At 47.6% G+C, this 21,588-nt stretch overlaps 1 protein-coding gene across 2 annotated transcripts in view; it reads left to right on the forward strand.

Annotated features, from left to right (window-relative positions):
- Vstm2b (V-set and transmembrane domain containing 2B) overlaps window positions 1–21,588 on the forward strand; it is a 31,036-nt gene that overhangs the window by 1,536 nt on the left and 7,912 nt on the right. Inside the window, exons 3-5 of one of the 2 annotated variants that reach the window (XM_021169183.2) lie at window positions 117–301; window positions 1,397–1,426; window positions 2,577–3,048. In XM_021169183.2, the coding sequence (XP_021024842.1) occupies window positions 117–301; window positions 1,397–1,426; window positions 2,577–3,048 (687 nt within the window). The remainder of the gene's footprint in view (window positions 1–116; window positions 302–1,396; window positions 1,427–2,576; window positions 3,049–21,588) is intronic. The other variant, XM_029479192.1, reaches the window with a different exon arrangement.

Here is a 21,588-nt window from a genome sequence, read left to right on the forward strand (position 1 = left end):
GGCCCGGTAGCAGGAGACCGAGCGCCTTAGCCTCGGGTAGCCCCAAGCCCTCCCAACCCTACCCCCNCCCCCACCCCCGCCTATCCCCTGGTCACGCCTCTCTCTCCCGCCCCCAGCTACATTCACCGAAGTCCCCAAAGATGTAACCGTGCGAGAGGGTGACGATATCGAAATGCCCTGCGCGTTCCGGGCCAGCGGAGCCACCTCTTACTCGCTGGAGATTCAGTGGTGGTACCTCAAGGAGCCTCCCCGGGAGCTGTTACACGAGCTGGCGCTCAGCGTGCCGGGCGCCCGGAGCAAGGTAATCCGCTGCCCTTCGCTGCACCCTCGCTTACCCGACTTCTTCAAGTAGAAGTGAGGGGTACCTCCACAGGGCACTGCCCTGTCGCTCAGCCACCTCCCGTCCTCTGTATCTCCACAGCATTGTCAAAGTAAACGGATGTCCCCTGATGCTATAGGTTCTTTATCACTCTTTCCCCTTCTCGCCCAGCCCCTGAAAACCTACACACACCTGGCCCAATTTTCCTGCTCATGCTAGCTAGCTTTGGGACTATACTCTGATGGGTGCTGGCTTGAGAAAAAACAACAGATCACTTGATTCTGGCAGGCTCTCCTCTGCCACTCTGGGGTCCCAGGGCCAAGGAGTTCAGCTCCTTCAGATTGTGTTTATGTGGTAGAAAACAGGGTACTAGAGCATGGTATCCAGATGGTCACTCACCTCTAGCTTCCACAGGGTCTGAGAAACAGCTCCACCCTCAGTGGCTGGAATACTTTACAACCTGACCCATAGCTCACACCAGCATTTACACACTCACCTACCTACAATGTCCCCAGAATCCCACTCAGTGTTCCTGTTCTCATCCTCCTCTGGCACGTATCCACATACCAGACTGTCAAGGTCTTCATGATGTTGGACCTTCCTCCATCCAGTGTTTGGTTCCAAGTGGAGAATTTAGAGGAAGTGATGAGGTCCCCTTGGCTGTCCAGCATCCCCACTCTCCCAAGCAGACAGGTGTGTATGGGGCAGCCATTCCTCAACCAAATGGTTTTAGCCAGGAAACCTACTTTTCTCTCGGCGCACTGCAGGAATCCTAATGTATTTGGTACCCTTCGCCATGCCACACCACAGGCATGTCAACCCCCAGCTCACCTGTAGAAAGTATCCTTGTCAAAGATAGGTCAGAGGTTTCCGTGCACAAAAATGTCAATAGCTTAATTTCATAATCAATCAATTAACATCTCTGTCCCTTCCTCCCTCTTTCCCCCCTTCCCCCTCCCTCCCCCCTCCCTCCCTCCCTCCCTCCCTCCTTCCTTCCCTCCTTCCTTCCCTCCCCGCTCGCTCCGTTCCTTCCTCTTCCTTCCCCTTCCTTTCTCCTTTTCTCTCTCTTCATTTTAGGTAACAAATAAGGATGCAACTAAAATCAGCGTAAGTGTGGAGACCAGCGTGGTCCGCGGGAGACCCCTTCTGGCCGCTTCGCGCCCCGCAGCTCCCTCCCCTTTAGAAAGCCTCTTTCCCCGAGCCATGCGGAGCTCTACTACCACTGGGGTGTATTGTGGGCTCCTTGGCGTATCTGGGCGCCATCTGTCGCTGGTAGAGGGATTACGTTGTCTTTTGTGTAAATTAAGGGTCCAAATCCAAGTCTCACATGATACTTACCAGTAAAACACAACTTCCTCTGCACCACGCGCTCAGGGACCTGGAGAACATCTGCCCTTACTTTCTCTGCTGTCATTTCTTACAAGACCTCGAGCGAGCATGACTTCTTGCTCAGGCTGCGTGGCACCCCAGCTTCCCACCCCCTTCCGCCCCACTCCGCACAAGCGTTAGGCTTGCCAGGAGCACCCTCCACTCAGACATCTCCTTCTCCTTGGGTGACATTGTTATGTGCTCCGGGGGTGGGTGTCTTTTGCAGTCAAGGGGCATGGGGTTTATAACACTGGAGCATGGAAATAGCAGGGATTGAAAACAACCAAATCCTCTTCGAGGGTCCTGTTTAGAGGTGAGGGCTTTTCCCGGTGTTCGGTGAGAGTTTCCTTAAGATTTCCACCATGCCTGAGAAAAAGAAGGATTTGTTGAGGCTATTAACAAGTGGTCAGTCCTAAATGACAGGGCAAGACAGGTGTAGTTGTGCATTCTACAGGCAGGATGGACACACCCCAGGTGCTCTGAGCTTTAAATAAATGTGAATGTGATTTGGGGTATATGTAGGATAACTCCGGAGCAGTTAGCTTAGGCTTTTAGGTGTAAGAAGGATGTGGATAATTAGCGTCATATAGCCCCAGCCTGAAATTTCTTGCTAGTTGTGGAGTAAAGTTCGATCCAAAGGGACAATAAGCAAGAGTAAACGTGAGCTGAGATGGCTGGGAAATTGGGACCCAACACCATGCACTCTGCAACAAGGTGTCTAGGCAGAACTAAGAGCCATGTGCCACTAGCAAGATATATTGGGGTGTTAGGAAATATTGGGATTGGATGGTAATTTGGCACAGTGATAGCGGAGCTGAGAGCCCAATGGCGTGGGCTCACTAAAGGTGTGACGCCCAATGGTCAGACCTCTAACAGGGCTGTTTTGCAGACCGTGCGAGTCCAGGGCAATGACATCTCACACCGGCTTCGGCTGTCCGCCGTACGATTGCAGGACGAAGGTGTTTATGAATGTCGCGTTTCGGACTACAGCGATGATGACACTCAGGAGCACAAGGCCCAGGCGTTGCTGCGTGTGCTATCGCGCTTCGCGCCGCCCAACATGCAAGCTGCAGAGGCAGTGTCCCACATTCAGAGCAGCGGCCCGCGTCGCCACGGAGCCTCCAGTGCTGTCAGCTCCAACAACGCAGGCGCTGCTGTCCGCACCACCTCTGAAACCAGCCAGGATGACAAGAACCCACCTCCTGGGAGCCCTCCCGCTGGATCAGGAGTTCCTGAGGCCGCCGCTGCCGCCGCCTCCGCGACCCACACAGCCACCACAACTGCTGCTGCAGCTGCTGCTTCTTCATCAGCGTCACCACCATCGGGGCAGGCTGTCCTTCTGCGCCAGAGGCACGGCTCCGGTAAGGGCAGGCCCCAAAGGGGTTTTGCATGCCCGGTAGAGAGGGAGGTTAGCAGCCAGTACATCAGCAGCGCTAGATAGCTTTATTGTAACAGCAGTTGTGTGCGCCAGAAACACCTTTTCTGCTGTGCCTTTCTGGTGTTCTCTGAGCTCTTTCCCAGTCTTGACTCTTAAAGGGTTTGAGCATCCTATCAAGTATATTCATAACTCAGCGGGCTGCTCTGCTTGTCACTGAGGCTGGGTTGTGAGGCATCCTCTCTCGGACAGCATTGAGAACTGTACTCTCAGATCCCCAAGTTTGGACAGATATTCCCCAGGTGGGGTATTCTTCTTGAAAGAAGCAGTGAAAACAGGCTGTTGTCCCTCTTTGCTGATTGGTGACTTTGAATTGTCTTGTAAGGTGCAGGAAGGTTGGCTAGGTAGCCTTTGCTAAGTGGTTTCTAGGTGTGGCTTTACACAAGCTGTAAATTTTGTATGCACACCAGAGTTCCAGTTCTCCATGGTTCCAGAGGAAATGGAGCCCTGTACCACACTTATGAAGGCACAAGGAGGCTGATACCCGTTTTCCCAGGACTAGGGATGCAAAGAGCTGAGGTTAGGAATTGTCAGAATAGAAGACCAGAAAAGTGAGCTGCTGCTCTGGTAACAAGACCCTGGGGGTGTTAACATAGCACTAATGAGTGTTTTAGGATACCCAGAAAAAGCAGAAACTTCTGTGCCAAATAGCCCTTCTCTCAACATGGCTCCCCTCTTCAATCCAACTCAGAGGAACACTATCTCCAGTGCTCACTCCTAGTATCTGATTTTAAATAATACACCCTCTGCCTGGAACCCCCTACTCAGTATTGTATAATGCATATTTCCCATGGAAGAAATCTCTACTGGGATTTCAACCTGAAAGTCTAGGGGAGACACATGGCACTGATGGGATAGGGCATGCTGTCGTACACCTGGCTTGGCTGTTCTCAAAGTGTATCAAGGGCTGCTAGCTAAGGATACAGGCTCCTGGACGGTCCTCATTGAATCCAAGATGACAGGCCTCACATCATTATGTATCCTATCCTCTTCCTGATCCTTAAACCTTTGAAAGTAGCTGGTTCATTCTGACCATCAGTTTAGCCTAGTTGCTTCCTTAGTTACTGCCTGCTGTGGGAGTACAGCGCTGTCTCCTCCCCCCTCTGGGAGATTTCTTTGCATGTCTCCCTCAGGAGAGCTGGTGCTGTGTCTCTTTCCCTTACTTAAGAAACTGCACTATATCTCTTCCATGGGAGTTCCTTCCTTCTCCCTCCCTCCCTCCCTCCCTCCCTCCCTCCCTCCACCCTGTGACAGTAGCTTGCTCTGTTTCTCCCCTATGGGAGCCAGCTCTGTGTCTTCCCTGTGGGAATCTACTGTGTGTCTCTCCCCTAAGAAACTTAATTGTGCCTCCATTCTCTGTGGTTTGGGACATTTTTGTCCCACTTAGTTCCATGGACCTACAAGACACCACTCCAACCCCATCCTACCCCACCCCAGACAATCCATGAGAAAGATGGGTCAGCTCCAAACAAACCCAAGATCTCCTGCCTAACATGGGACTTTATGCCATTCTGTATTAATTTAAGATAATGTTAGGTGCCACAAGAAAAACACAAAATGTCAGTAGCTCAGTATGTTCCAAATTTATAGTCTTGTTTGCACCGCATCTTGTCCTGGGGTGGGATAGCTGTCACTTAAAGCATTCTGTCGTGCATTTTCTCTGAGAAAAGTCACTCAGGAATGGCAAGGTGGATTTCTAAGGTCCAGGCCTAGAGGTGGCAGACATCACATGTGCCTTCATCCAGTGACCACCATGTGGTCCCACATAGAGGCAGGAGTTTGGGGAAAATATACCAGACATCTTGACAACTGCTTTCCAGCTTTGTCTTTCTGCAGTGGAAGAGGGCATACATTTTGAAGGAACTGTCTCTAAGTAACACACAGTGGGTATATTAGGGAAATGTTTATTGACTCATGCTGTGATTAGCTTAATTGCTTCTGATTAGAGAAAAGACCCTTCTGCCCCTTCCTCTTGGAATGTAGGAAATAAGTCTATGTGACAGATTGGAGTAGACCTCTGGAATTTTCTCCAGAGCAGTGACAAAACAAGATAATCTGAAAGCCCAGATAAGAGTTATATCTTTGCCATCTGAAAATTTGTGTGTGACTTTAGGTAAGTGGTTTAGCATCTCTGTAAAATGGACAGTGGGCTAGTCTGGCATTTCCATTACTGCTGCAAATGGAATGATGAAAGAAACAACTTGGCTCACGGTTTCAGACACTGCAGTTCAGACACTTCATTGCTTCTGGACTACAGTGAGACAGACCAACATGGTGGAGCACATAGCGAGAGAGCTTAGCATAGGAAGATTTGTGCGTAGATAGTCATCATAATCACCGTAGTCTTAGCTGTTCAGGATGGAGAGGAAAAGAGGAGAAAATGAGCAAACTGACAACTGGAGAGAGAGCAAGCTATGGAGGGGCCTTAAGAGATAGATGAGTGTTACTACTGGGGTTTATTGGAGGCTTTGACCAAGGAGTACCATGTACCAGACATTCCTGAGAATGAATGTGGCCACACCCATGACATTGTAATGAAACTAAGGACATGAGCTCATTCCCGGTAGAAATTCTTCTTCTTTTGGCTAGTGTCAGGGTGCTTGAGAACTAAGCATGGCTAATAAAACCTCCAGTCTCTGTGCTAGCCACCATTGGAGTTGGATAAGCAAGTAAAGACACTCCAGGAATTTTTACCCCATAACAGATTCACTCCCAGAGTGGGATGATGTATTACATCTTAAAAGATATAGGGTCCTGGCATCAGAACTCTTACAGCGCAACTATCAGAGTTGTCACAGCAGATGGGGTTCTTGAATGCCTGCCAGTCTCAGGGTCATGGAGGTCAGGATGTCAGCAAGGTTGGAATTTCTGTTTGTCTTTCCTGTGTGGGACAGTAGTGTTCACTGCCATTTGGAAAGCACAGGCAGCTGGGGTTCCTGAAGGCAGACAGTGCTGTCCCATTGCATGGGATATAGTGGTTCTTGATATATTTTTTTAATCACACAGTAACATTTGCCAGCCCCTATACAGCCCAAGAAGAAGCATATCTCACACAAAGCCCTGATTTCTCTCAAGCCCCCCCCCCCCGAAAAGGAAATGCAACCAGATGAATTTTCAAGCCTACCATTGAACCCATCCCTGAAGCCTCTCTGTGAAAGTCCTTGGAGAGCCACTTAGTTGTGGCTACCTGGGTATCCCACTCTGAGCCTAGAGAAGTGGGACATGTGATCTCTACTTTGCAGCCACATCTAACAGCTTTGATACCAAGGAGAGAAGGTTGAAATCTTCAGATTGTTTGCAGGATGGGTATTAACCTTTCTGCAAGACTTTCCTGAGTTCACTGCCAGCTGGGTCTTATGAATTCCCCAGAGAGGCTGCAAGCTCAGGACTATCTCAGAGCCTCTAATGGCAAGGGATTACAGCATGTTCTGGGCTCCTTCCCAGTGTACAGTTCTAAGCCAGAGTGGCCCATTGCTCTTGGATAACGAGCAGACATGTTTGTAGTGTTTCTCAATCAGGATGCTGGTGGAGCAGATGGCACAGTCAAGCAGAGTCACTGCTGGGCTTTGAAATACAGTATTTATGAGGGTAGAGGCAGGGTTAGGCCAGCCAACAGAGGAAGATTGCAAGTCTCCAGGGCCAGCAGCAACAGGAGGTGCTAGTGTCCGTGGGATGCAGAACAAGGGAGGGATAAGATTGGCAAAAGCCAGAATGGCCGGAGGACAAGGTTCTCAGGTCAAATCTGTGGTGTCAGAGTCTCAATGGAGGGAATCATTTGGCTTGCCACGACCCAGCAAGGACTTGATGCCCCTCTTACATGTTCCTCATATGGTCTCCTATTAGCCACCCCCCTTTGAAAGTCAATGCCAAGAGCATCTGGGGAAGCTGTTCAGAGAGGTCAGCCACAGGGCTTAGAGCACAATGAAGAAGGGCAAACGGAGCACCCAGGAGCACTGGAAGGGTTACCCCAGCCTTGGATCACACACTAGCCTTTTCAGACCAGCAACCTCAAGAGTGGCCCAAGCCACCTCCATATGGTCCCATAGGCAGCTAATCCCGAAAGACTTCCAGTTGCCGGTTCTTGTGAAGTGAGCTACTTCAGCACTGTCAGAAAGGAATAACAGGGCAGCTTGCTCAAACCGTTGCCCTCTTTCCTACTCCTCAGCCCGGAAAGAAAACCTTTTCTCACCCATCTGTGCTCAGCAGGACCATAGAAGTATTTGCACTAAAAGTTTGTTTAACTTTTTTATTTGATTCATGTTTCATGTTTTATTAATCATGGCTTGGATTAGCAAAGCAGAGCAGACAGAGAAGGCTGTGTCTCTCACTGTGTAAGGCAACCTGATTACTCATGTGAAGGCTGATCCATTGTCATGATCACTTTGTTGCTAGTTGCCACTGAAGGTAGGGGGGAGACAGAGTATCTTCCAAACACTTCTAATGAAGGGAAGGCACATGGAACTCAGCCCAGTCTCACAAAAAGAAAATAGTTTGCAAACAGAAAGACTCATTTTGGCACAAGGTTCCCTTCTGTAGGGACCTTGGGGTCAAACTATCCTTATAGCTTCAGTTCCAAGGAAAGCACCACGCCCCCTGCCGGGTGTAACTAGAAGCAGAGAACTAGCTGCTCCCACTATTTCAGTTTCTGGTTAGGCAACAGCCAAGGCCATGGTGTTACTGTGGTGTTTGATGTTGAAAACACTGTTTCTACTGGGAGCTACTGGGAGGAGGGGTGGGGAAATCCTTGGGTGTTGCCATGGCAACCATAAACCATAACCAAAAGGGGCTGAGGATGAGGTGAAAATACTCTCTGTGACTCAACCTGTGCCCTGGGTAGATGACAAAGCTGATACAGTGGTGCCAGGCTGATAACTCAGCCACAACAGCAAAGCTAGAAAGCCTAGCCTCAGGGGGACTTATAGGCCATTGCTGTCAATCATCTGCTCATCCCTAAAGCTCTGATGTGGTATAAGGACCTCACTTCAGGAAGGAGGAAATAAGCCTGGCGAAGGGATGTCCTCCCACTGAACATCCCGAGGGGGAAAAAAATGAAAGGACTCTGAAAGAAGTTGTGGAGGCTCACAGTGGGCAAGAGACATCTACATATTCCCAAAGAGTGGTGAAGTCTTGTCTTATCAGTGATAGGAGACTCTCTTTCTCTCAGCCACTGGGATTCCACCCAGCCCAACCTCATGCTTCCCTTGAGTGGGGACCAGAAATGGCAGCCATGGACTGTTAACACAATCAGGAGAGGCTTCCTGTAGGCAGACTGTGTCCAGGCTTGACTCAGTTAGGGACGGTGTCCTCTCAGCTTAGGTGATGCCTTGACATGTCCTAGATTCTCCCATAGCTCCACGCCTGGATCCCTGTGATGGATTATGAAGGCTGCACGAAATGGAATGGTTTTGTCCTTCACATCCACACATAAGCAGCCAGTCATCTCACAGCCCAGCCTTTCTTTCTTGGCACTAGAGATTCCCAAGAACAGCAAGCTGCTCCTGCAGTGTAATGATTATTCAGTTGTATCTCCCTTTTACTGAGCATGTGTGCCCACCACTGTCACCTCTACTGTGAGCAGCAGTTCTTGCTAATTCTTACTGTCTTCCTTCATCCCCAAGAACACAGCTCCTTCCCCAGTTTGTTGCTGGAGCCCAGACCCTTTCATCCACAGTAATGGCAGCCCCCGCGAGAAGAGCCAAGCACCAGACTTTCTAAATGTCACCAGGAGCCAAACCACGAAGGAACCTCTCATTAAACACACCGGGAGCACATTTTTAAAGCTCTGAATGTTAAGGATTCCCTAAGCATCCGCAGGGATAAATGAGGTCAAGTGCTTCTGTAATATGATATTGATTAGTCCTGCTCCATTCGGACAGTGGCGAGGCCTTGCTTATGATCTAAAGCCTGGAGCTTTATGGGGATGATAGCAAGGCTTTAAGGTATTTTTGCAGCACTAGGTGGTGGTGGTGGCAATGGTGGTGGCGGTGATGGTATTAACTGTTTTATTCCCTAGTGCTCTGATGATATTTCCCATGCACGTTTTACAAACTCCTCTAGAGAAGTAAGAGAAGTCTCACTTTGTCTTACGTAATGGCTACAGAGAAGCTGAGGACGGGACAATTCTGAACTTCCTCCCTATTCCTATCTATTCCTTAGAGAGGACCTTCCTCAGAGTGATGCTTCCTGGGAAATGAGTCTGATGGCTTTCATAGTTTAAGGGAAGAGGAGCATGTAAATACCAGTGTGGATCACCCCCTTTGGCTCCTCCAAGGTTAGGGTTTGGCTGATGCGGAGCACTAAGTGATGGGGCAGACTGAGGGGGGAACTTGGCAATGGGAAAGCCCTCAGTAACTTGTTGAGGTGTAAGGCTGGAGCCACCCCATGCCATTCATGCAATGGCCCCTGAGACATAGACCTGCCCCCAACAATAATATGCTCAGATGGAGACTAATCTTTGAAACGGAATTTTCAGTTGTCATTATCACCATCTGGGATGAATCCTCAGAGTTACTTTAGACAGGCTAAAATTGGCTGGCTTTGCTGTTCTGCTAGTGGACTTTCTGTTGGGTGTCTGTTCAAAATAAGAAGCTGTGTCAATGACTGTTCTCATCACCATACCAAATTACTCAACAGAAGCATCTTAAAGGAAGAAAGCAGCATTTGTGTTGAGAGTTTTAAAGGGTTGTCAGTCATGACAGGGAAGGTGTGGCAGCTGGGGGCTCTGTTTGTGGTGGCAGTGGATTGTTACACAGTACCCACGAGGAAGGAGAGAGAGCTGGTGGGAAGTAGGGCTGGGCTGTCTAAAAATCCAAGGCTTGCTCTCACTGGGCTACCACCTCTAGCCATGCCTCTACTCCATGGGTTCCATTCCTCAAGCTCTGGATAGTGTCACCAGTTGATAACCATGTTGAGGACATTTCACATCCAACCATAATGGAAGCGGAAGTGGACATTTCAGAAGCTCCTCCCTGCTCTGTGCTCAAGGGTCCTTCTCCACCCATCCCAGAAGTACTCAGTCATCCAGCCAGAGGACTGTCACAATGTTCTGACTATTCGGGAGTCTTTGAAGGCTGATCTGTAACAGGACATGTCTTACTAGAATCAAACTGCCCACCCCATGCTGTTAATGAAGGAGGGCAAGGGAAAGACTTGGAGCATGCATGCCTCCAATGCTACCCATCTTGTCCTTGTGGGTGACTCAAAGCACACACCCAATAAATGCTAGGAGAGATCAGGAGGGAGTGGCAGCCACCACCACATGCGACACTTTATTGGTTCCCCTGACATTTTAATCATTCCCACTATTTAGCTAGCTCTTCTGCGGACAAACACAGGTTTGAATGACAGCAAATTCTATTTTGGGGCCTTGGAGCCCCGCCAAGCACCCAGAGTCACTGTATACAATTTGCCTTTCATAAGCAACAGCTTCCTCCTAGTATAAGCCCTTTGTGGGCTGGAATCATGACTTCATAGTTGCCATGAGCAGGTTTCTTTTCTGTTATCCTCTATATAGAACCAGGTTCTTCCTAGGCTGGATGGCAGCTGACTGCATCAGAGGAAGTTATCTGTTAATTTTCATAACTAGATGACCAAAACACCTGACAGAAAAAAGCAAGGACTGATTTTTGGCTCACTTTCAGAGGCACTGTTTCATGTGGTGGTTTGAATGAGAATAGCCCCATTGGCCCAATAAGTACTTGATCCCCAGGCGGTAGTGCTTTTTAGGTAGGTCTGGGGGGTGTGGCCTTGCTGGAGGAAGTATGTCACTGGGAGTGGGTGCTTGCCACAGAGTGGTTCCAAAGCCATGGTCCAGTCTTAGTTCACTGTCTGACTCCTGCTCATGGATTGGGATATGGACTCTCAGCTAAGAATGTTGGGAGCAAGGCTTGATCTTCAGGGCACAGTTAAAGGTAGAGGCCCTCAGAGATGCAGAGATGAGGGTTCTCGGTCCTAGAAAGGGCTGAGGGAGTGCAGTGAGCTGACTGCTGCAAGTTACCTGCTCTTTGTCATCTGCAGAGTAGGGATGGTGGCCCCTGCTCTGCTGCCCTCTGAAGACACTCAAGGGGGAGTAACTGAAAATGATGCCTGGAAGGGCTCTGTAAGCCAGGCCAGAGGGAAGTTCAACTACTTTTCTACACAAGAATTCTCCTTTCAAATACACCAGTAATGCCTATTGTGTTTGAAGTTACCACTAGACTTTCTTTGGAAATTCAAAGATGATTTGAACAGGATACCTGACCAAGCACTGAGAAGTTTGAGATAACCACAAAAGTAGAAAGGAGAGGGAGAACACTCGAGTTAGAGGACAGTCTGTACCCCCAGAAACTCATTGTAGAGACACTAGAGCTCAGAGGAAGGAGAGGGAAAGGACAAGGGGAAGGAGAGCATCAGACCCTGATCCTGCTATTCCTCATCTTCACTCCATCCCATTCCACTCCAGTATCCGCTAAGTCTTCCCTGCCTCTTTTTCAGCCTAGATGCTTCTTTAGCCATCTAAAACTCGCTCCAGGCTTGTCCAAAAAGACCAAACCATTATGATACGAGTCAGCAGTTACTAAGCTTAGTAGCTCATAGTAAGACCATAGTAAGCTATTGAGAATCTTGAGTAGGTGTGGAGTGTATAGCCTGGATATGAACAGAAAGGGCATGTACCCCTTCTTGTTCCCATATATCATGGTGCTTTGATATCATGGAACCCGGATCTCCAAGAAAATGAGGTCTCTTAATGGGCAAAACAGTGGCTTAGAAGGCAAATAAGAAAGGAAAGGATAGGATAGGCTGAGCCTCATCATCATCACTGTGTGGCCTGGCCAGCTCCATTCCCCTTTGCCTTCCAACTTCACACCTGTAAGATGAGGGGAGTGCAGAGTAGTAGGATTTTGTTTCTTGTTTAGGGGATGTGATAGTTTGAGCCCGGGTCTTACTATGAGCATAGTCAGACCTTGAACTAATTATCCTTACTATGAGCATAGGCAGGCTTTGAACTCATTATCCTTCTGCCTTTTCCTCCTTGGTGCTGAGGAAATAGATGTGAGCCACTGTGTTTGGCTTTGACTGGTAATTTTTGGATTGAAGAATATTTACAAGACATAGTGTTGGCTTATGCCTCTAATCCCAGCACTGGAGAGGCCAAGGGATTTGGGATTAAAGGCCAGAGGATGCTACACAGTGAAACTCAGGCAAGGGCAGGAAAGTGAGAGAAGAAGAGATCAGTTCTGAGAGATTAAGGGATCCTTGTAAGGAACACAAGGAGTGCCTCTGGGACCTTATAGGAAGATTGAGAAGGAACAAGAAGACACACCCAGAACACTCTAGTACCACGTCCTTCTCCAATCAAAACAACTCTGCTTTTCTCTGCTTTCTATGTCAGAGCTTACATATTTGAAAATTACTGAACTTGACATTTATGACATCAGTTACAAATGGAGATCTTAGAGGTGTACTGTGATCACATCCCACTCTGGAAGCACTGAACCTGTGACAACTGTCTTGACATTTGCTTGTGGTCAGTTGGATGTAGAAGAAGTACTTGGGATGGGGCTAGGAGATCTGCACAAGGCCACTGTGGGCTATGATGAGGTCATGTGGGTAGAGGACTGAGGCTCCACCTGACACCTGGTCATTGCTGGATACAGGGTGCCCCTGCTGGTGAAGAGGAGCTATTTTATGGCTTGGAATTACAGATTACCCGTGAATGGTGTATGCTGGCAGTGTTGTATAGATTAAAACTGGTCTCATGCCATGATATGTACTGGTAATTACTGCAAATAAGACAAGAAGCATAACACTTCCAAATGCTTGGGATAAAGGAGAAACTAAACCCATAGAATGACTCTCTGAGATTTCTTCTTATCAAGGAAAAAAACAAACTGTTTTTAAGTTGACAGGATAAAGAAAGAGAGTAGTGACTTCCAGGAAGAAGGATACAATGTGCAGATGTCCTTTTGCCAGGAAATTCAAAGGCCTTAAAAAGGGTTATTTGGCTCTGCAAGAAATGTGAGAAGTCAGAGTTCTGGTTAAATAAGATCAACCTGTACAATTTCAGAGTTGGTTTTTTTTTTCCTCTGAAGGGCATGGGGTCAGAGAAAACAGAGTGGAAGAAGGCAGGATCTTTGGAGATGGTAGATCCAGCCAGTGTGGAGACAGATAGGCTATGCAGCTCAGAGAAAACAGTGCCAAGAGAAGACAGTGTGTAGGATAGTTAGAGCAATAGGTAGATGGATGTCTGCAGAGAGGTGGAGTAGATGGAAAAGCAGATAGATGGCAGGTAAGCCAAGGGGAAGGGTATATAACTGGGTGGACATGAGATAATATAGTCATGAGTGGATGAAATGATGGAAAGGACGATGCAGTGGGTGGGAAGGGATGATTATGTGGGTAGGTGAGAAGACTGTGTGTGTGTGTGTGTACACGTACTGATGGGTGGGTGGATGGATTGACACATGGATGGAAAAATGAATGGATGAGTGGTTAAGTGTATCAGGACTAGACAGAAAAATTAGTAAGCAGTAAAACATGGAAGAGATTTATGGATGAGTAGAGAGAGGATTTATATTTTTCCTCACCTCGACAAAATACCGAACACAGGCAACTTAAATAAAGGAATCTTCATTTCGGGCTCATGGTTTTACAAGTTACTGTGGGTCCAAAGCGAGACAGAACACTGTGGTGGGAGCAAATGCTGAAGCACAGCTGGTCACCTTGTGTCAGCCAGGAAGCAAGGAGGAAATAAAGAACTAGACCTGCATAATATATAGTCCCCCCAAACAACCCTCCAGTAGCTTAACTCCAACCAGGCCTCACCTCCAAAGATATTCATACACTCTCAATAATACCATCAACTTAGGAATCCATCAATGGAGTCATCAGTGATTAGATCAGATCCCTCTATGAATAGATTCACCAGTTGAAGACCAAGCCTTTCTGATCCTTGGGGGCAAAAGCATTTCAGATCCAGAAAGGGGATGTGGTTGTCTCCACAAGGATGGATGGGTGGGTTGAAAATGGATGGAAAAAGTAGCTGCTGGGTAGGTGGGAAGAGGGATGTGGGAATGGGTGTGTAGCTGGTTGAAAGGGGCTACACAAAAGGATAAAAGATGAATGGGAAGATGGGTGAGTTGTGGACCAGGTGATCCTTGCTGGATACCTGGTTTGGGGCTGCCATCATGCCTAGCTGTAGAATTTCTGGCACACATACCAGGAAAGATGGCATAGAAAGAAAGATCCCAGGCAGTGATGTGATCAGAATGTTATTCCACTCTATGTTCTGTGCCCACCTCTGAACCACTGGATACAGAAGGTAGAGCTGAGGCACAGCCAGCCCACAGGTCACCACCAGCTTTCTGGTACAGTGTCATGTACCCTCCAGTGACTGGATACTAAGTTATCTGGGGAACACAGCGTGGCCCTAGACTTCTTGATGATATTCAAACGATACTGTAGGTTTGTCTCTGCAGACATATGTCTAGTCTCTAGGTGAATGGATGAACTGTATTTGCTTTAAAACTTAATGTAACAAGAAAATACACAAGAGCATAGTTCATGATGTGTTCTGTTCTAGAGTCATATTTTAATGCTTGACACATTCTGGGCAGTTCCCTGGCACTGGTTTTATTTAATGAACACATGTTATACAATTTTTCAAGCACTATCCCTCTGCAATTAAAATGCATTAACCATTTTGACCGAATTACATTTCTAAAGGTAAAGTCCTCAGTGAGAAACAGCATTCAGGTATCCCTGAAGCAGAAGCCAGATGGGAGTTGTAAATAGGAAGACAGGCCTGGTAAGGCTGATTGTTCTGGTCACATGGCTCTTCTCTACCCTGAGACTGCATGTCAGGTGATTGTCAGGCCTGGCTCTATGGTGAAGTGTAGGGAGGCTGGGACAAGGACCTCTGCTGTTTGCTTAGCAGCCTGAAATGAGCAAGCATTGAGAGACTACTCATTTTGTGCCTGACTCTTGGATCGTCTGACTAAAGGACCCTGAAACAGGAGAAAAGAACACCAGACAGCTTGAATGGATATGGGCTTCAGGGAGGGTTAGACATTCTTCTCCATCACCTTAGCTCTATTCTGTAGTCAGGGTAATTAGCACTCCAGAATCCACATGTGCACATTTCACATTGGGAAGTAGATTCAGGTCACCTAGAGCAAGTGTTTCCAAATCGTGTTCCCTTAAGCCCTATGAACTGCTGTGCACTGCCAGCTTTCGTTAGTTTATTTTTAATAAGTATATTTATGTTTGCATGTTTATTTATTGTAGTGCTGGGGATCAAGAGCCTACATTTGGGGTAAGCATTGTGCCACTGAACCACACTGCTAGCCTCTCACTGGTGGATTCTAGGCAGGTGCTCTACCACTGCGATGCATCAGTCTCTTGCCAGTTTTCTGCTGGTTGTATTTTGGCTTCATTTAGCAATTAGTTTGAGAATAAAAATTCTACCACTTAAATATACTTAAATACCACTGATATGGCACAAATCACATTTAAAAACGTGTGTACAAATTATAATTATATATAATTTATATATATATATATTATGAAATAGACAAAGCCTACAAATATATTGCACACATCAATGCACTACATTCTATTGAAGGGACTTGGAAGAGCTTATAAAAATGCATGTTGCATGATAGGACACATTAAGAAAGAAACGAGTGGAAGAAAATGTTGAAATGAGTCTGAGAAAATGTGCATGAGAGATGGATCTGAGTCCTATTCAGATCCATATTCAGGTCAGGTTATTGAGCCTGGCTCCCTGTGGATCTAGGACTGGTTCTTAGCCCCAGGTGGAGGCTGTGTATGGAGCATCCAGCCACTCTGCACAGTGGGCATCTGGGGAGAATGAGAGTGTTTAACCATCAGCCCTTCAAACGCTGCATCTCACACTGCAGGCAGTGTGCAAAGAGACAGGGAGACATGAAGCTGAGTCATAGTCTCCCCTCTCTCTGGCTCACCCTTTGCCAGAAGACATGGGTGTCAGAAAGTAAACACACCCACAGCAGCCCACATGCAGCCTAGAGGAAACTGAATCTGCTCTAGAGGCCCTGGGACAAGGGGAGTCTCTAACCTGATACTAGAAAGGAACTCTTGGGAGGGGGGAGACAGGTTAGTGGGGGGCACGGAGGATGGAACTAGAATGAGGCTGTGCCCAGATGAGAGTTGATGTGGTGAAAAGCTGTGCAAGGGGGAAGTACAGTGACAATGTCCAATAGAGGCAGAGATATTTTGGATATTCTTATGGGACCGCTGGGCTCAGCAGGGGAAGCCTGGTATACTCCAATGACCTGGAGTATAAAGGGTGATCTGACAATTAATGAGTCCACACAGTTAGCATCCTTATGGAGACATGCTTTGATTCACTCAAAGGAAGGAAGGGGCAGGTGAAAAATGGTCTGGAGACAGTTCAGAAGTTCTAGCCGGCTAGAGAGCCTAGAATTCACAGATACCAGGAAGCCACTTGCCATAACCCTCTACTGGCATTCTACAGCTCTGTAATGTTAGGTAAGTCACTAACTGACTCTAGGACTTACCCATAAAAGGAAAAAAAAAGGGGGGGGGGTTCCTCTTACTAAGGTCACTGTGAGCGGGTTAAAGGAGAGAATTCTCTCAAAGGGTAAGGTAAATTTCTAAGCACTAAGAATGATTTGGGTGCCTATTAGCACTGTATGGCCCCAAAGATTATCAAACCAAATCAGATAGGGTGCAGGATCTCTCCAGATGAGGACTGGCCCCCACACAGAAAGGCAGCCCCCACACACTCAGCTGCTGAGCTGAGGAGCCACTGCCCATAGCCACCTGGCTATGAAGAACGTGACCATTTTGAAATAGTCTGGCAAAGACCCGCCAACTGAGTTGGCCATTCAAGAAAGTGTTATATGAATGTGTGAAAATGTCACAAATGCAGCCAGAATGCTTGGCTCAGTGATAGACTCCACCAATGAAAGAGGGGCTGGGGTGTGGTTTAATGGATACGGCACCTGCCTAGAAGCCCCAGTGAGGGGCTGCGAAGTGTGGTTCAGTGCTAGTGCTCCTGCCTTGGATCCCTAGCCAGGGGCTGGAAGTTTAGTTTAATGGTAGAGTACTCGCCTAGAATGCACTAGTGAGGGGCTATGTGTGGCTCAGTGGTAGAGCAGCTGCCTAAAATCCCCAGTAAGGGGCTAAGGTGTGACTCAGTGGTAGAGCCCCTGCCTAGAATCCCCCAGTGAGGGGCTAAGATGTGGCTCAGTGGTGAAGCACTTGCCTAGGATACATCAGAGAGGGGCTGGGATATGGTTCAATGCTAGAACACCTGCCTGGAATCCCCTAGTGAGGGACTATAGTGTGGCTTAGTGGTAGAATACTAGGCTCCAACCCCAGCAATGCAGAAAATGTTAAATGAAACACATTATTCTGTGTACAATTAGCATGAAACAACAAGAAAACAATGAAAATATGTTAGAATTCAGAAGGAAACTCCTCCCAGTTCTTGCTCTGGAAGTTGGGCTGGGCTCCAACTGTGACTAGTGGGGAAAAATGACTTTTTCTTCTTTGGTTTAGGAGAGGCATAGGTGGTGGCTGTAGTCTACTGTGTGGACAGAAGGTATACAGCCTGGGTGGTCTTTATTTGTATCAGATAAAGACAGGGGACTTTTCATTAAACTTGGGTCTCCAGCAGACAGTTAGTGTGCCTTGATGTAAGTATAGCCCATGAAGTATTTGGAGTAGCCTGGCACTGGACACTGCCCACTGTTTATCTGAAACCTCAAAGTTATCTGTGTGACCTGTAATTTATCTGGAAATCCTGAACTTCAGCCAAGTTAATTCTTTTCACCAGATCTCAGTTTTTTCAGTCTAAAATTTGTGTGTGTGTGTGTGTGTCTGTCTGTCTGTCTGACTGACTGACTGTGTGTTTTAAGTACACTTAGCGTGGGGTGTTGTACACATCTATAATCCTAATACTCAGAAGGCTGATGTACAAGGATTAAGTAGAGATGTTAGTGCCTGGCTTTCTGTGCCTTAGTGACTGAGGCTGACTCCCTGGCAGAGGCAACATGCAGTCAAGACATAAAGGATGGATCAGTCCAAGAGAAGCAGAGGCACTGGTTAATTGTACAGGTTCATTTTGAGGGCTGGCAAAGACAATGGACCAGTGTACATGGCTGGATGTGTGGTACTATCGGGATGGTCAAGAGAGGTTCTCATGGTGGCACTGAGGTGGCAGTCCTTTCCTCTGTAGTGGGGATCTGTCCAGGGCTCTGCACCATAGGATGCCTTCTCCAAGTATATGCATGAAGCAATTTGGGCATTGTTGGCAATGAGGTGAGGAAAATATTTTAGAAACCCAAGGCCACCATTAAGCTGCGACAGAGAAATGACTCAACTCCATGGTTGTACTCTGTGTGTTTTACTCACCTATGATAAGTTTGGGTAATGTATAGAAAGGTTTATGAATTGAAAGATTAGTCCCCAGATGGTGGCATTGTTAAGAGATGACTGCGCCACAGTCCAACTCTACCAGTCCAACTGCACCACCACCTCCATGGCTGGAGTCAGCCATTGCTGGATTCATAGCTGAAATGATTTGTTAGGAAGAGGAAGATCATTGCACCAAGAGGGAGTCAGCCACTGAGGGTGTGGCATTAAGGATATATTTCACCCAGCACCCTTGTTCTCTGCTCTTTGTATCTGGTTTCCATGCGGTGAGAGGCATGCCCCCATTGTGCCCTTCTGCCGTCATGTTCTACCTTCTCACAGCCTCAAAGCAGTGATCCAGTGGACCATGGACTGACACCTCTGAAAGCACCAGCCAAAGAAATCCTTCCTCCTGTGAGGTGATTTAGTGAGGTATTTTGTCACAGTAATAAAAAGTGACTCAAGTACTCTAGAAGCAGGTATCCTCCTTCCACTGTGTAGGGTGGGGGACTAGAGGAGTTGACTTAAGCAGGAAGCCTCATGGGCCTGGGTAGGATGAGTAGGCAGAAAGCCACCAGCAAAGGGCACAGGCCCACATCTCAACTACAGTCTATGCCCCCAGATCCCATGGCAGGTTTTTTCCTAAGAGATATCTACTTCCTTTAAAACACAACAGTATTAGTTAGTTGCTTCTAGTTTTTGCCCCATTTACCAGCACATATTAATTTTATAACAGAAATGAGTTCCACCCAAACAAACTCCCTCAGTGCTCAATTATTCCTCACAGGCTCCCTTTGGATAAATATCCATGAAGAGGCTTTAATTAAAATGTCAAAAGGGGAGGCAGCTTTGCATGGTGCCATCTTCCCACTCAGCAGCAAGCTGGACTCACGCAGAGTCCATCAGGGGAACTGAGAACTGGGCTTGCCAGGAGGGTCAGCCCCATGTCAGAGAAGGGGCCTGCACCTGCCCACTGCACAGCTGAGCACAGACCTAGTAGGATCCAAGCCAGACTCCTTCTGGGTTCTGAGCCAGAGCTGGCTCAGACTCTGTGAACTTGGACATTAACAAATGGCAGGGTGTGAGGATGTATGTGACTGAGAAACGGTATACAGGAACCCATGCTCAGAGGCAAGGGTGGTGGCTTGCAGCTCATCTGGGCCCAGGCTGGTGGTCATGAGGTCAAAGACTTGGAGATTCCTGCTGAGAAGGTCATCCAGCCTCAGTGGAAGGAAAAGTGGGATCAGGGGTGCAGGTGCCTGGGCATTTCCAAAATTTGTATGCTAATAATATGTGCCTCCTAATTTTCATGTCAGATTAGAATTTACTTTCTGTTGAAGACTCTAAGGACTTTGATTTCCACCCCTCTACAAACCAGGTTCCATTCTCATGTGGCCATGTGCTTCACTTTGTCAATAGGCTCTGAAGAAAATAGGCCAGAGAGGCAGGAATTGGGGGAGTGAGAGATTGTGATGAAGAATGAAGGCCAATCCCCTGAAGTGACAGGTTGCCTTAGTAGCAGCCTAGGCTTCTGGATGATATGTAGAGAGGGGATCAAATGAGACATTGACCTTGGCCAGGATGCTGCCATACTTTCTTGGCTCTCCTTTAGAGGAGGAGGGGTTGGTCTGCTGCTCTCACAAAGAGGACAAGTGCCCCTGCTATGGCAGGGTCTTCAGAGCAGGTCTTAGAAAAGGAGGTCTCTCTTTAGCCTTGAATGGAGGTTCAAGTTCAAGGGCTAGGCTTTTGTTTCATCCACAGAGGCTACAAAAGAAGAAAGCAATACAATTGAATGTGAGCGAGTAAGGACCCTCATCTAGCATACTTGGCGTGGGTCCCTAAGTTTTCTAGCCAAGAAATCTTTGTTCAGAAGACAGGTTAGAACCTCCCAAAGTACAAAGCAGCTTTCAGTGGCCATAGTATGCTCAGTAGAAGGGGGCAGGGAGCAGCTGCAAATATACCCTCCAGGGTTCCTCCTGAAATCACAGCCAGGTTCAAGGCTAGAATGACTGCATATGAAAAGATGGAGTAGTACCAACCTTTGGACCAGCTCTCCCGCTGCCTGCACTGTATGTGTGCACATTCTGCAGAGCTCTGCAGAGGGAGGCACAAATAGTCAAAGCCTGCAGTTCCAGCCTGCAAAATGAGCTTCAGCCCACTCAGGCCACCCGAGCCAGAATCAGCTTGCTGACCTAAAAATATCATAACTCTACTTATACTTCCCAGGCCTGGAAAAAAGAAAGAAAGAAAAAGTGCAGTTTTCGAACAACTCTGAAAAGCCCCTAGCCAAGTGCTGTATGTGTTCGAGCTGCTGAGCAGATCAGCCTTCCCCCAGCCCTGCCACAGCTCTCAGCCTGCTGAATCATTAGATAGGCTGGTTGGGTGGAGAGGTTCCTCAGCTCTCCATATGCCCCAGACCAGATGCCCCAGGCTCACATGTGGGTACCAGTGCCAAACCCACAAGGTTCCCTGTTAGTTAGACTTGTGTCACTGTGGCAAAATAGCCAACATGAACAACTTTAAAAAAAACCAAACCAAAACAAAACCTTTTATTTTGTTCCATTTCCAAGGCTTCTGTCCCTGGCTCTATTGCTTGGGGCCTACAATGAGGCACAGCATTATGGTGGGGGCCTATGATAGTGTGAGACTATTCATCTCATCATGGGCAGGAAGGGGAGAGCACAAGACACACTACAAGTGACCTGACTCCCTCCAACTAGGTCCTGCCTAAAAAGTTTCCAAGACCTCATAAAATGTCACTGGTACCTGGGAACAAAGCTTTCATTCCGTGACGGGGAGACCTCAAATCACAACTGTAGACCACCATGGGAGCTTCGTTCACAGGATTGGATTCTACACAGAGAGCAAAGCAAGAATCAAGAGGAAGCTCCGACACAGCCTCCTCCTTTCCTTTATCAAGATATTAAATGGCTTCAACAATTCTGTACACTTTTCTGACAGGGCTTTAGAAATCTTCTGTTGCTGGATAAATAGAAATGAGGAATTTCCCAGACAAAGGATGCTTAGATTGAGATGTGTGCATGTGTGCATGTGTGCGTGTGTGTGT

Source organism: Mus caroli, chromosome 7 (genome assembly GCF_900094665.2).
Source record: "Mus caroli chromosome 7, CAROLI_EIJ_v1.1, whole genome shotgun sequence".
Lineage (NCBI taxonomy): Eukaryota > Metazoa > Chordata > Mammalia > Rodentia > Muridae > Mus > Mus caroli.